Below are 14,888 nucleotides of genomic sequence, written 5' to 3'. Positions count from 1 at the left end.
TCACTATACAGTCTCAATGTCACTCCCTTTAATTACCGTGTTATATACCCGTTTCTTCATGTTTACTAACATAATGTTTACACTATAAAACTAACATGTGGCGAGTTCCAACGAATGTAAAATCATTTGTTTTGAAAGTGTTTCTTGGAAAGTTAATGTTCTGAAATAACTTTAAGTAGCGAAATAATGAGGTATTTTACATATTTGCCAAACGTTAAGAAGTACATGTACATGTATTTTGATATGTGAAATCATTGACGACACGAATGTTCCTTTTTTGGAGAGAAATGAAAGGGAAACGACAGCACAAATATGATATCCTCACCTCAAGGAATACCAATAGCCACACCTGTGGTGAAATTAGATTTCTATAAATCACCATTAGTTCTGTTTCCATGGGGATAGCATCACGTCTGTCGTTCTGCCACCTCAGTCTTTCATCTTGGAGCGCGATAAATAGATGGTCGGGCATTCCGTTAACTATTTTAACAAATAATTCTAACAATACCTTCAACACTGCGAGCATGGCACAATGTAAGTAATTATTACATTTATTTTTAATTCACTTATTTATTTATTTATTTCTAGTGGGTTTTTTTCGCCATTAAATTAACAACACAAAATATAGGGATGTTGAATGTACATATGGGTTTTATTTTACATCAGTTTTTATTTTATTTTTTATGTTCGTGTTTTTACCTTCACAGTTTTAGATTTGAGATGTCGGTAAAACAACAAGCATCATGGATTTGTACGAATGGATTAGACTGTTTATATTTCACGCACTCATTCTCCAACTAGCTAATCCTCAGAACGCACAGAACATATTAACAGAGACTTTAATAGAAGTTTTAACAGATAAATGCCCCGGGTATAACGTTTGTACATTTGAAAACGATGTCCGAACGAATGCCCCTTCTGATCGGAACAACAGCAGTGTCGCTGATGAGGGGACATCCTGCTGTCAACCCGGATGCCACTGTGACTCCGGAACCGGTGTCTGCATAGGAACGGGAAACTGCTGCCTCGAGTCGACTGAACCGGAAGAAGAACGCCTGGTCAGCGCCGACCAGATGCGCTGCGTGTCACCAAGTTTTAACCTAGACTATGAACACATATTGAAACGCCTTTCTACCGAGAGTTGGAGCGGATCGCAAGCGAGGCTTGGTGTTGTCATGGTGTCAAACTGTCCTGTCGAAACGAACGATACCCGCCGATGTAGCCAACCAAACCAACAAAATATATCTGAAAATCAACCCGTTACCTCTACCATTTCCAAAATATCGTACCGGAACAAATACTGTGCCTTCTGTCATGAAGTGAACGAGACGGAGGTTGTTCCCTGGAGGGCCTATGTTACCTGCTCGGCCGTGAATATACTCAAAGGCGACAGTCTTCTGTTTCCAAATTCCCCGGAGAAAATGTTTAGTTCAATTTTGGCTACGAAGAATGGCGAATGCGGGTTCGAATTCATTCCACCGAAGGAGAAAATAGATTCGCTCAATATAGAAACGTGTTTCATAAACAGAAGCATCGTCTATCAGTGTGCGGACGAAGATACAAATATAACAGAAGAAAACAAAAATGCGTGCAGCAGCTTGTACCTTCCATACACCTATTCAGATGAATACTCCACGACAGTTTACGCAAATTACTTTTGTTACCTTTGTAACTCCAATGCTACTAACACCAGCGTCACCGTTGACACAAGGGAAACAAACAGTTCGGGTCCTGGAGACCGTTGTTTGACAGAAGTCAGCCTGGGTCTGCACGTGCAACTGGACTTTGTTGTGGAGCTAAATACCATGCACATGAACGAGAGCAACTTCCTGCCGCACTGGGAACAGACGGACCTGACGCCCGCCAGATATGTGCCCGGAGGCGTCAAATGCAAAGGAACAACTACATATGACCTGTTTACGGTATAGCATTTTCATTCACGGATTTTAAGTTTTGAATGCACATGTATGATTTGTGTTTGCTACATTTTGTTTTCTTCATTTTTTTCGGGAAGCTGGCAAGAAACATACATGTGAACTAAAACATCTTACAATAGTTTTTGATTTTTACGAAATAAAACAAATCTGTTAATATAAACCCGAATACGTGGACATTACAGTGCTCATAAAGATGGATAAGACCCAATACTGGTGTTAATGTTTCAGGAGAAGTGTCGGGAATGGTTCTGCCCGAGTGGATGGTACTTATCACCGGAAGGGGCGTGTTTGCCGCTCTACCTGGACGCTGTAAAGGCTTCATTTAGCGTGACGTTGCAGTTTCGCACGGAGCACCACCATCGAGAAGCCCTGCGAGGGGCGGACATGATGGAGGTGACGACGGCCGTGCTGGACCGTATGTACGGGGATGGACCAGGCCTTCGGAAGGAAGTCGTCATCGTCGCCACCATGGACGACTACTCGTACCTATTCGTCTTCGCCGTCATTCACGTTACAAAAGACTCCATATATCAGCAGCGCATATATGATCCAAGTACTTACGGTAGCGAGATATCTATTGAGACTCATAATGCATCTGTACCTCTTCAAATTCAGTTTTCTGTAGGTGTTAAAATGGAACTCAATACTTATCCTTTAAATGATATTATTTTGGTAGATATGATTGAATATAAGGCATTGATGACACGTTACCGAGCTAACATAAGCGATATAGAAACTGCATTTATGTATACCTTCGTAACACCGTTGTCTTTTTGTACTCAGATTTCTTTAGATAGAACAGAAGTTAGGGATTACATAGACGTTGCGGATATTCGAATTTCTGACACGCGAATATATACGGGTGAATTTTCCCGAACATCGCGTTATGACACCATGCGCATATGCTTGTCCAGTTATTTGCGTAAAGCGGAGGAATATTACCAAGAGAAACTGAGGGCAAACATGTACACCCCTCAGGCCATTATATCCGTCGTCTGTAACATAATGTCTATGGCCGGCCTGCTGGTCACAATAATAACTTACATTATATTCGAGGAGCTTCGCACCATCCCGGGCAAAAACAACATGATGCTGGCCGTGCACCTGCTGATTGCCCAAAGTCTTTACCAGTTCGGGATGGACAAAACCGAATTCCACAACCTTTGCATCGTTTTCGGCATACTCATACATCTTTTCTGGCTGACGGCCATTTTCTGGATGAACGTTTGCACGCTGCACATGTTCCGCACGTTCGTGACGGGCCAAAGTTACCGGTCGGTGCGCGCCCTCGACCCCCAGGTTCTCTGTTATGGTGGCTACTGCTATGGGGTCGCTATGGCAATGGTGGCCGTCAACATTTCTGTATCCATGTACAAGTCAGACGGTGCTGAGGTCGGGTATGGGGGAAGGGTCTGCTACATTACTAATCCCGTCATGGTCGGATGGGTGTTCGCGTTACCCGTAGGTATAATCATTATATTAAACATGGGGTTCTTTTTCGCTGTCGTTTACCAGATATCAGCCTCAACAATGCGCCGTCGGGGCAAACAGACGGATAGGACAAACACCGTCATTTACATGAAACTTTCCTCTTTGACCGGCGTTACATGGATATTTGGCTACCTGTACCTTTGGACCAATTTCGAACCGCTCGAGTACATATTTATAGTATTAAATGCAGGACAAGGCGTTTTTATTTTTATTTCGTTTATCTGCACTAAGCGCATCTTGAAGCTTTACTGGAACATGTCACGTAACAACTGCCTCATGGTCCGTGCACGTTGCTGCTCATGCCTCTGTTTCACCCGATTTGATCCGGAGACGGCGGTTGAAATGAACACACAGAAGGTGTCGTTGACTGCGGGATCCACGTCTAAGGGGTTTCTGTCTCAGACGACCAGCGTGAAACGATTCTTTACCCACCGCTATGACAGTTCACGCTCGTTATCAGAAGTTGACAAATCGAAAAAGCAGGTATTTAATAACCCGAAGGGTGAAGAAAATTCCTCTGCGTTTGGAGCCGCTGACTTGATAAAGATCAAACGTGACGTAGAAGTGTCTGACGCAAACGGCTACATTACTTTCAGCGATCCAGCAAACGGTATGATGAAGAACACGGCTGTTGCCGCCATTGGTCGACACAATATCGACTTTATTTCCTCTGAAGGCAACAAGAAGCCACCTGAAACTGGGGACGAAAATGGTCACATGTAAATGCCATTTGTCTGGCATTCTGCTTTCCATTACCGCTGAAAAATGATGTTATTACGAGCTGTATTATTGTAATTACCAAGGGCGGTTCCAGCATTTCGCTTTAGAGTGGGCGTTACTTAAGGCACTTCTTGGACGTGTTGTCCCTCACACAAACAAACATAATTGGTTTAATTGTGGTAAGGTAGGTTTTGGGGTCCTGCCCCATAAACAATTTGGTTCCCTTTAGTCTGAAATGGTACAAATCGTACTTTCTGTTGCATTTAATGTAATTGATCCTTTTCCTCAATATTGACAAAATGAAGTTCATTCAGCCGATTTTAGGGTGGGGTAGAGGGCGCCCCATTAATCCGATGTTGATTGCTTAACGACATTTTTTTGTTGTGTTTTGCCGTAAGAGATTTTCTGAAAGCACCACATTATTCGCGACTCACGAAGAGAACTAGGATAAAAGCATTTATTTATTATATGTGTCTGTTCGATAAAATATCACAATAACTTCTTCAATACGTGCGATTTAAACATCAGTTGCGATCAGGAGTGAAAGTGTGTTCAGGCAAATGTGAGATTTTAATTAAAAAAAACTCCTTTCACTAGTATTTAAATTCGAAATTTTGATGCTCGGTTGTTTTGTATAAAGTTGATGCATTCGTCAATTTTATACACTGATGAAATTAATAATTGGATTTATGTTTGACAAAATGGAAATTCCCATAAGGTTATTTTCAACGTGTTAAAGTTGCTGACAGGCATTATTCACGGCTTTCTTAATTGTATGTTAGTGTCGAATGATTTTTCTGGTTCTGAATATGATTTATGTGGGTTATACATGACATCATTGAGTAATGGTTTGTTAACCTGCTGTTTGTGAGCAAATGCATAACAATTTTATATTCTTGTGAAAAGTGGTTTAATCAGTTCTTTCATTTTGATGAAACACATCATTTTTGACCTAAATAAAATTTAGATTTAAATTTTGCAGCTTATATCTCTTTTGTATCTCGTGATAATATAGTTATATATTTCTTCATTGTGTTTCAAAGTATTAACTTATTAATGACTATTATTATTAAACATAAGATCTGAATGTATACTTCAAAAATAAATAATTTATGTGTTATGTTTTGTTTTCGATATACATGAATGTCAATTGCAATATACATCCGTCTAAGGCTTTGTTAAGTTCAGCAACATTTGACACGATACAATGGACATGTTAGCTGTACGCTATTGAGATGGGAACTACTGACACAAGCCGACCAGCCAAACTCGTTGTCTTCTTTCTTATGGAACACGCAGGCAAACAGAAAACTAGCGGGAGACGCACAAGAGACATGCACAGTTTGCTTAGATACCACAAATATTGTGAAGAATAATGATTAAAAATAGAATTGATTTTGAAGTCAAGGTCAATACCAAATGCGTCTAATATTCGCCATTTGAATAAAAACACGCAGAAAAGAGTTTAACCTATTTTAATATGATAGCTTAATACCAATGTCATATTAATATATTCTTATCGTTATCTCCCGTGGTTATTATAAATTCATTCTTAACTCGCTCTTGTATTCTGAGGTAACAATAGGAGGATATGAGGCCGCAAGAGCATGCGAGTCACTCATTCTACGATTAATGGTCACGTTGAGATCTTCTATAGTCGTTATCTGTGTCGGTTCCTCACAGTCGGATGACGAGAGCTGAGTGTCCAGAGCCGATACGTCCGTTGGTAGCTCAGAGGACATGACGTATTTGCCGTTGCACCAACGGTAAAAGCGGTAGCCTAGGCAGTATAAAGCCAGCTCGACCATTAGAATAATACTATGAAGTTCTGGAAACACGAGATACCGGATATAGTCACTAGACTGAAACGACACAGCAATAATTGTCAGGCACAGTGCCATACTCTTGGCGCTTGTGGTAATCCCCATTGTTCGGCGTGTGTCTGCGGGCAGGCGCATCAGGAGCGAAAGTAAGTAGCCGGTGATGAAGGCGAGAGGGGCGAAGGCGGCGGCGATGAACCATGTCTTCCATGATGAGAGGTACATCTGTGGGTACATGTAGCTACTCAGCCCCACCGTCCCCACGATCATCACCGTCGCCGTGATGCTTCCCAGCTGAAATACAAGGGGAGTTTAATTATATAATATTTTACACAGTAATGCAACTGCTGGCTTGTTAATTAAACTTAAATTAATGTAGTCAGTCTCGAAAAATGAAACACTCCAATATGTTGCCTGCGGAGATGAATATTATTTCCTGGTCGATAAATTCAGCTGAGAAAAAGTTTCAAAAGAGTATTCTTACAAATTAACTTAAGATTTTTATGAATAGTCCAAGGTCAAAGTTAGATATATACAGGCAAGTCGAGATAGTATTGATTGAAGGAAAACAAACACCGGTTCAATAAAAAACGAAATTTATTAAAATGCCATAAATGTTTAAAAGTTACTAACAAGGTATTTTTGAAATGTTTTCCGAAAAAACATATCTTGGTGGACAAAACCGCGAAAGGGAACCGCCGCCCATGTACATGTATTTACTTCACGTACTTTACCTAAAAACTGCGTCCAACACAACAATATGACCACATAATTATTTTTTTAATTTTTAAGTATCAGTTTTAAAGAAAAAAAAGCTTCTTACTATGGACACCCACTTAGCAGCGCTCTGTGAGAACCTTAGCACGATCATGCCGGTGGCCACGGGGACCAGAATGGTTACCAGGGAGATGAATGTCTGGATGTAGGGGAGGACGGGGCCGCCATCCCACGCGCGCGAGAACAACCACATGTTGAGCGGCATGAAGGCCAGCCCAAGCACCGTGGACGCCGCCGTTACAATCACCCTGTATTAACCAAGCAGGGGATATTGTTTATAAATCATATAGTTAAAAGGTAACTAGTTTAAGTAAATTTCAGATAGATCTGTACATGACATGACGCCGAACCACCCTGATATAAATATTCATAACGGTTAAATCAGTGGAGAGAATTATTAGTCACAAAGGTGGAATTTGATTCGTACTCATCAAGGGTGGTTGTAATCAAATTTAAGCATCATATCATTTGTTATGTTTTTCTTCTACGTCTATTAGAATATCAATATATATTTGTGATTATCATATGGTTAGTTAAATGATTGTTTTGAAGAATCATGCCAAGAATAACAGAGGGAACCGTTGTGTTGCTATGCGTTTCTGTAACGGAAGCAGAAAAGAAAACGGCAAGCGAAAAGGAAACAGAAATGGTGGTATTATGAACAGAAGTACATTTAAAAAACTTATGTTTTATATCATCTAATTGTCATTACAGATGCAAGTAAATGTCAATCTAATCCAATTACCTATGCGCGATAACACCTATGGACGGCTGGTGCCAACACTCAAGTTTCATGATTCGATATATGTTAACGACTGAAAGAACTTTATGACTTGAACATATTATGTATGTATCATAGCCACTTTATTTGCTGAATATGTTTGCAGGTTATTTGCATCATCTGAACCTTGACATGAGTTCTTTTTTTGGTCAATGTGCACACATCCATTTCAATAAAACAATTTCGTTTGTGATCAGGGTGGGCACGTGATGTTTGGATAGATACTTACATTCTTATATTTCACAAATGCAATGACAATTATACGCTTTAGTTCTCCACAAAATACTAACGGGTTAAAATAAACAAAAGGTCAATGCAGGTAATTGCTTGATATGGACAATTCATTGTGCAGCAGAAGCTGACCGTCAAACATATTTTTGAGATGGGTGTATTATCACTTGAACTGGATGTTCTGAAACTGAATGGTAATAATATTTTTTGCATAAAAGCGAGCAATCGTTATGGTATTTTATTGCCTGAGTCTCAAGAAGAAATTGATAGTTAATTGAATATATAACATACAATTATAAATCATAAGACGTAGGACTTATAGATCTAAATTGATTTATGTTTAAGTTGTGATTGTATTTTACATTAGCATCATGGACAGACAGAGGTTGTCCATTAAAAGTAAAGCAAGATAAACATTTGGTTAAAAGAGGCAGTGTTGAAGAAGGAAGGACCGCAAAGTTTAACTAATCGACTCACCCGAGTGCCAGATCACCATCGGCGTAGTAGACGTAGAGATTAGAGACGCCACCGGCGGGGCAGGTGGCGAGGACGGTAAGACTCATCTCGTCGTAGCGATCCAACATCATCACCTGGTCCAGGGCGTAAAACATGTATGGCAGCACAATGAAGTGCAGAAGAACACCTAGGACCACACCGATGGGCCGGCTGAAGATTTCAATATTTCGAGATATATTTTACTCAAGTCGCACATGAGCATAATTAATATGAGATACATATTTAACGTCAAATGTAACACGGGCTCTTCATACTATAGGGACTTACGTAAACCGCTGATCAAGAAATTTGCATTCCGCTTCAATACCTGAAGTGATCCTTTATGTGTTTGATGTGCAGGGAGCAGCCGAACGACAACATGAGAAGCACGGTGAGCGTTATGAGGAGAGCGTCCATGATGACCTGCAGCTTTGTCATGGTAGAGTCAGCTAAAGGACCTTCGGCGTTGTTGGATGGATGTGGTGTGGTAGCTGTTGATGTTGCATTCATCCTGCTGGTATCCTCTAAAACTTATTTCAAGGAACACAACTGATAATATATACTCAAAGAGTACATGTAATATGTTCCGTTTTGTATTAAGACAACTCTTTCTTTTCACAAACTGACAGCAATGATTATGTTACATTCATATTTGGTATATTGCAACTATTTGACAAAAAAAGAACGGTACTTACTTACACTGCGACGAAAGTCATGTGAACTCATTTCGTTAGTGATGTAACTACTTCATCCAGCACACCTGTTCCGATTGAAGGTTTTGCAACCATCGGCAATTGATTTCAAGAATAAATAGGTTTAATTGCGGGCTTGATATTGCACGAGCATGACATTATGAATGATATACGCGGATTAAGCCTTTCCACAAAACTTGTACTTATTAACTCATATCACTTCCCATGATTAATATTAATTTCCAAATAATTATTTATAAGTAACGGAAACGCAACCATTTAACTGTTGTTTCTAGTCTGTCTAAGAATGTAAATGGGTGCATTTCGATGAGGGGAATACGTTTTGCTTTTATATTATGCAAATAGCACCTGGTTTCATTGCAGTTTATTCATTAAAACATGAGTCATCGTATATATGTTCTGAAATTCGTCACATATTTATATACTACTGACAATCTACGCTATCTTAATCTTGGTTTAATGGTATAGTATTAACTAGCAATATTTAAATCAGTTTTAAGTTTTAGTGGTGAATCCATTTAAGCATACTGTAAACCTTGTCTTTTAAAACCACCCTTCAGTTAAATGGATGTGTTTCAAAGAGTGTCCAATGAACAAGAGGCAAATTCTATACTATACAAATAGTGTGTCTCTTTTCACCTCGCAGTTTAATCTGATGTAAGATTATTGATACTTCGAGACACGAACATTTTCAACTTGCGCCGGACAACAAACAAACATCCACATACGCACACACATCAATATAGTAAGTTTATCATCTCAAAAACAGTTACCACTCGTTCGAGAGATCACACTTGTACGCGAACTCTTGACCATTCCGTAGAACCCATTGGTTGGCTATCCATTTATCCCCGTACAGAACAGGACAGGACGCATGCTTAGTAAAGTTATTGGATGTGCCGTTGCGAAACAGGTTAAAGAACATCAGAGCACTGCCCTTCTGTGGACGAACACGTAATCCTAAATCAGGAAACACGGTGGCCCCGCCGTTCTCGACGTCAGTAAGATATGTAACCATCGTGGTCAAGCGATTATTCGTTGTGTCTGTAAAGTTGTGTTTTACGCCCGGAAAAAGCAAGTCAAGATGAATGTTATAGCCGCCACCAAGGCCGTAGTTCCCGACTTGTATGCTCTCAAAGCTTCCTGAAGCAAGTTTAGTCACACCTACAAGGCGCTGACGGAAACGAGGAAAATATTTATTTACAATTGCATTTTTGACAAGCATTGTTTGGCTGATTTTGTTTGGACTCGGCACCTGACCTTTCTTTGTTGTCACTGTTGCTCTCTTCAAAAAGTCTAGTGCATGTAATCGAAGATCCGTGCGCTCCCTCCGGGACACAACATCATGCAAAATGGCCACTGTAGGTCGATTTTCATTCAGATACTCTATCTTCACAGGTTGAAGAATAATATAAGGATGGTTATTGTGGACATATTTGCAGACAAGATGTCTTTGTTGGGAAAGGTAGGGCGCCACAGCAGCGATTGGCTTAACCGCTTCATTCCGACACAGCTTGTAAAAGGTTTCAAAAATTCGATCCAATGCAAATTCCTCCCGATGATATTGGCAGCCGGGTGTACGCGTTAAAGAAATACAGTTTGTATTTGAAGGATCGTCTACTTTAGGGTCCAGCAGCATCAAACTTGAGAGTAAGTGCTTATATTCATGAGTACAGATACAGCCTCCAAAGGACAATATCTTTAATTGTAACGTTAAAATATCCACCATTTCTTTTTCTGTTAACTGTGTCCATGTTCTGTCTAAATAATATAACATATCTAGACCAAATTTAAGGATGTTTCCGCCTTTTACCTCTACGAAATTGATATATGTGTACTGTATCATATCTAAAATTTCTGGCAATGTCAACGGACGGGATGGTCGGTTTGCGATAACACCATTTGCGATATCAGAAACGTTTATTTTATAGGTAGCCTTCAATCTTGTGATCCCTAAAACAGAAATGAATCATGAAGGAACATACCAGCACCGACAACAGATACGGCGATTAAGACTGTTAATGTTTGCACTAATGGTGTAAATTTCATTTTAAACTTATTTTGATCAATAAAAACGTTCCCTACCTAAAGCAGTTCCGTTCAGATCCTCTTCCGTTGGTAGTTCGGCAACAAAATCACGCAGCTCTTTGGAATCGAACTGCATATTATTTCTTTCCTCGTCCAAGAACACATCTACCTTATTCTTAAGTCTGTGTATAACGTTCATGTCGTGGAAGTACCTGAATGCAACAGCGGGATGTTCCGGACTCAGGTCCTTCGATAAGAGCTGGTCAATGTTTTCAGCGACCTCCAGAATTTGGCTGAGATATTCAAGATACTGCTCCTGAGCTCTTATGTAGTTGTCGAAGAATTCCACTTTAACGTCATAGTCCTGAACAAGTTCCAGCACATCCTTTACTTTTGCCATGGACGAAAATATTTCAGAAGAAAGTGGCATAAAAAAGCTGAATAACAATAGTAGTTGAAACATTTTGCGTTGATTTTCTACTGAAACGCTACTATTAAAGGTGGTATATTATTATTTTATAATATGATCAACTCCTACTCGATGCATTTCTACAGTATATTGCCGATCATAAGACTATTATAGATCATTATTGTATCGATATGTGTAATTTAAAATAAAACAGATGTTACTTCAACCTCATTATCAGTTTTGTCACTGTAATTAACATAAGTAGTGTTTCTTATTCGTATTTAAAAAGTTAGCATCTAATAATAAAATTAAAACGCTACCTTTTGCTGTTATTTTTTTCTTATGTAATTTTAAAACTTCCGTGTACTTTTCTTTACAGGAAGGACCAAGACCAATCAAAACGCATCCTTTTGTCTATGCTTTTAGCTGGTTTATAGAGATATTTATCAGTGAAATAAAAATGATTTTTTTTTTACTGTTTAAAACAGAAAATAACCATTTGTTAAGTTCACTATCTTGAAATTTTAGCCAGATCTCATTTTAAAAACAAACGTCAGCGCGCACAGGGCTGAGACACATTTTTAACGACGATCTTTCCGAAATGATGTTCTGTTCGAATACAATTTTGCGCGTTCTATCCCTGAAAAACTACAGATAACTTTCATTTATATCCTTGTTCGGCATTCAATACACAATACCCCCAATTATCCTCTATATGCCACAAGGTTCGTACATTTGTGTAAATTAACCCTTTGACAATAAACGGACACGGTAAATCTAAAATTTAGTGAATTTATTTATATGAAATACAGCTCGAAAAAAATCCCCTGAACACAAGCGAACTCCTTGAGTGGATATCTGATTAGGCAGAGTAGATGGAATGGAAATCGAGTGTTGGTGAAATATTCCAACTGAAACATGCAATCCGTTAATGGACTCTTATAAGACTATATAATTTTAGATCTCACGTGACCAACTTTTTCAAGGGTCGAGACTTGCGGTCAAGTTTGAACACAATCTGAGCAATCCCTACCAATATATGGTCCCAGATAGAAAAAAGGACGGACCTCCATAGATCGGTTCTGCGGGGGATGATAAATGTAAATACAATTTAAATACCTGTAGAAAAGCTTATTCATGTTGATAATAGTCTTGACCACTGTACATGCATATGTTTTTGTTTCTATAAATTTAAAAAAAAAGAGACGTTCTTGGATGGACACAAAACTATTGTATTAATAGTATACTTCACTGTTCCATTTTATTTTGCACACATGGATAAGTGGATGTTGTGCAAATCACTCATTCAATATTTACTCAAATCTATCAAGGGTGCAAGGGTATCTGGTATAGTGATAACTTCTCCTGGCCCATTGGACAGCTATCCACTTGTTGCCATACACGACAGGACACGACGCATGTCTAGATAGAAAATTACCGGTTCCGTTTCTGAACAGACTGTAAAACATGACGGCTGTTCCCTTTCTTGGGTTCACTTTGATTCCAAGTTCCGGAAATACTGTGGCACCACCGTCTTCAACGTCATTCAGATATGTAACAACTGAAACCAGACGTTGATCAAACATGTCTGGGTCGAAATCTTTGTCGGAGGATGCCTCTGCGAACACGAAGTCAACATGCACGTCATATTGTCCGCCTACACCGTAGTTTGCTACATGCAAAGGTTCAAGCCCGTAACTGTTCAGTTGGGTCAAGGCTGCTATACGACGTTGGAAAGATGACAGTAGTTGTTTTACTTGTTTGTCTCGAATTTTCATTTGCTGGCTTATCTTGTTATCGGAAGGTACTAATCCTGCTCTAGTTGTGACAGTTGAACGTTGCACTTGTGTCCTGCTGAAATTTTTGAGACCTCTAATTTGTTTGTCACTAATGGCATCATGAATTAATGCTATTTGTGGTCGACTATCATGCAATATTTCCATTTTAACAGGTGCCAGCAATAGAATTGGGTCATTGTTGTGTAATAAAAAACAACCACACGTTCGCGAAGGTTTTGTATGTTTCTTTGTGTTGATATTTGTATATGTATTTTCGCTCCTACATAGCTTTCTGTAATTTTTGAGTAGGTCATACAGCTCTCCTTTTGGGTGCTTGCTAAGAATAGGACAAACATTATCAAGACCTTTCCACTGTTTCAATATATAGGAATAATGAGAAAGTTCATCAAGATTAGAATGCATTGAACTCAAACTCTTAATAATTTTCAAATATTGTTCTGTGTAATTACAAGGGAGGCTTTTGAGAAATCCTAAAGCCCTTTGAAGAAGTGCTTGTCTTTTCTGTTCGTCTATATCAAACTCCTCGTGCATGACTGATGTGATCCAGTTCCACGTAAGGTTGTAAACGTTTATACCCATCGTAGCGATGCTACGGTGTCGTATGTGTCTTACAAGGTACAGGGTCTCATCAAATGTAAGGGATCTGCTCATATGGCCTTTGATATCTCCGTGCAGAATGTCCGATGAAGAAAGGCCATACATCACATGTAGTCGTAGGATGCCTAAACAAACACAGATAATATTCACTATGTAAGTTGAAATGCTTAAATTGGTATCAAATAAAGACGCATGACCGATATAAAATCTCTAGTGACTGAGATTGGTTTTTGCATGTGTTAAGTAAAATCTCATACCTAATGCTGCGCCAACTGCGTCGGTTTCATTAGGCATTGCTTGGAGGAAACTTTCGAAATCTGATAAGTCCCATGCAGATGTTTCTTGTACAGTGTCCATTGACATTTCACTTTCTCGGTTCATCATTAAATTGAAATATCTCAGTAGTGTAGTGGCAAGATATCCAGAGTTGATATTATCTGTCACTAAATCCGCGGCTTGTTCCAAGCTGGAAACGATTTCACTTGCTTGTTTAATCAAATCATCTTCCTGGTTGATTGCTGGAAAGAGCATGTCGTTAATGATTGTTGACCTAGCGAGCTCCAGAGTGTCTTCCAGTCTTGCAACGGAAGAAAAGATATCGCATGATATTCTACAGAGGCAAAGTATTAATATGAAAACGCCAGCAAAATACGTAAGCTTATAGAGCATCATTTTATCATACAAACAACACAGCTAACTAACGTTTTATTCAATCAAATAATAACTTATCGTTCGCAATAAATGACAACTTCCGTCGCCTATTTCACTAGTTTTACCGATGACAGCTTTAGGCATTGATAAAATTGTTTTCCTGAGATGTTGCTGGTTAAATATGTAAAGGATATCATGATTAATATTATTATTAAAAAAGACGGGTTTAAAAGGAACAGAAAGAAACAAACGTGCCCGAGAAAAATGGAATATTGATTACATGACCATTTCATTATTTAACAGACTTGAGATAAAAGGCGCAGCCCTTGTTATCATAGGCAGGTTAATTAAAGTCGCATGTGCCTTTAAGATTAACGTTAAAAAATTATTCATTATTCATATCAATATATCTAGATCAGACTGATCTATAGATAGCTTC

The 14,888-nt window shown here is 39.0% G+C and overlaps 4 protein-coding genes across 4 annotated transcripts; 1 reads left to right on the top strand and 3 right to left on the bottom strand.

Annotated features, from left to right (window-relative positions):
* The first annotated feature begins 743 nt into the window (after positions 1–743).
* On the top strand, positions 744–4,151 carry LOC128230962 (uncharacterized). Its single transcript, XM_052943387.1, has 2 exons — positions 744–1,922; positions 2,166–4,151. The coding sequence occupies exons 1-2, from the start codon at positions 744–746 to the stop codon at positions 4,149–4,151; spliced, it is 3,165 nt and encodes a 1,054-aa protein (XP_052799347.1).
* Positions 4,152–5,617: 1,466 nt separating this feature from the next.
* Positions 5,618–9,244, bottom strand: LOC128232364 (ileal sodium/bile acid cotransporter-like). The gene is made up of 5 exons (XM_052945874.1): positions 8,948–9,244; positions 8,581–8,782; positions 8,235–8,423; positions 6,792–6,993; positions 5,618–6,262 (listed from the first exon to the last, which is right to left on the bottom strand). Exons 1-5 carry the CDS (start codon positions 8,976–8,978, stop codon positions 5,687–5,689), a joined length of 1,200 nt encoding a protein of 399 aa, XP_052801834.1. The 5' UTR covers positions 8,979–9,244; the 3' UTR covers positions 5,618–5,686.
* Positions 9,245–9,314: 70 nt separating this feature from the next.
* Positions 9,315–11,559, bottom strand: LOC128232363 (prolyl 4-hydroxylase subunit alpha-2-like). The gene is made up of 2 exons (XM_052945873.1): positions 11,051–11,559; positions 9,315–10,918 (listed from the first exon to the last, which is right to left on the bottom strand). The coding sequence occupies exons 1-2, from the start codon at positions 11,454–11,456 to the stop codon at positions 9,735–9,737; spliced, it is 1,590 nt and encodes a 529-aa protein (XP_052801833.1). The 5' UTR covers positions 11,457–11,559; the 3' UTR covers positions 9,315–9,734.
* A 60-nt stretch (positions 11,560–11,619) lies between these two features.
* On the bottom strand, positions 11,620–14,453 carry LOC128230961 (uncharacterized). The gene is made up of 4 exons (XM_052943386.1): positions 14,056–14,453; positions 13,651–13,923; positions 12,841–13,074; positions 11,620–11,648 (listed from the first exon to the last, which is right to left on the bottom strand). Exons 1-4 carry the CDS (start codon positions 14,327–14,329, stop codon positions 11,620–11,622), a joined length of 810 nt encoding a protein of 269 aa, XP_052799346.1. The 5' UTR covers positions 14,330–14,453.
* Positions 14,454–14,888: the final 435 nt, after the last annotated feature.

The sequence above is a fragment of the Mya arenaria genome, chromosome 4 (genome assembly GCF_026914265.1).
Source record: "Mya arenaria isolate MELC-2E11 chromosome 4, ASM2691426v1".
Lineage (NCBI taxonomy): Eukaryota > Metazoa > Mollusca > Bivalvia > Myida > Myidae > Mya > Mya arenaria.
This window is presented reverse-complemented; position numbering and strand designations above follow the sequence as displayed.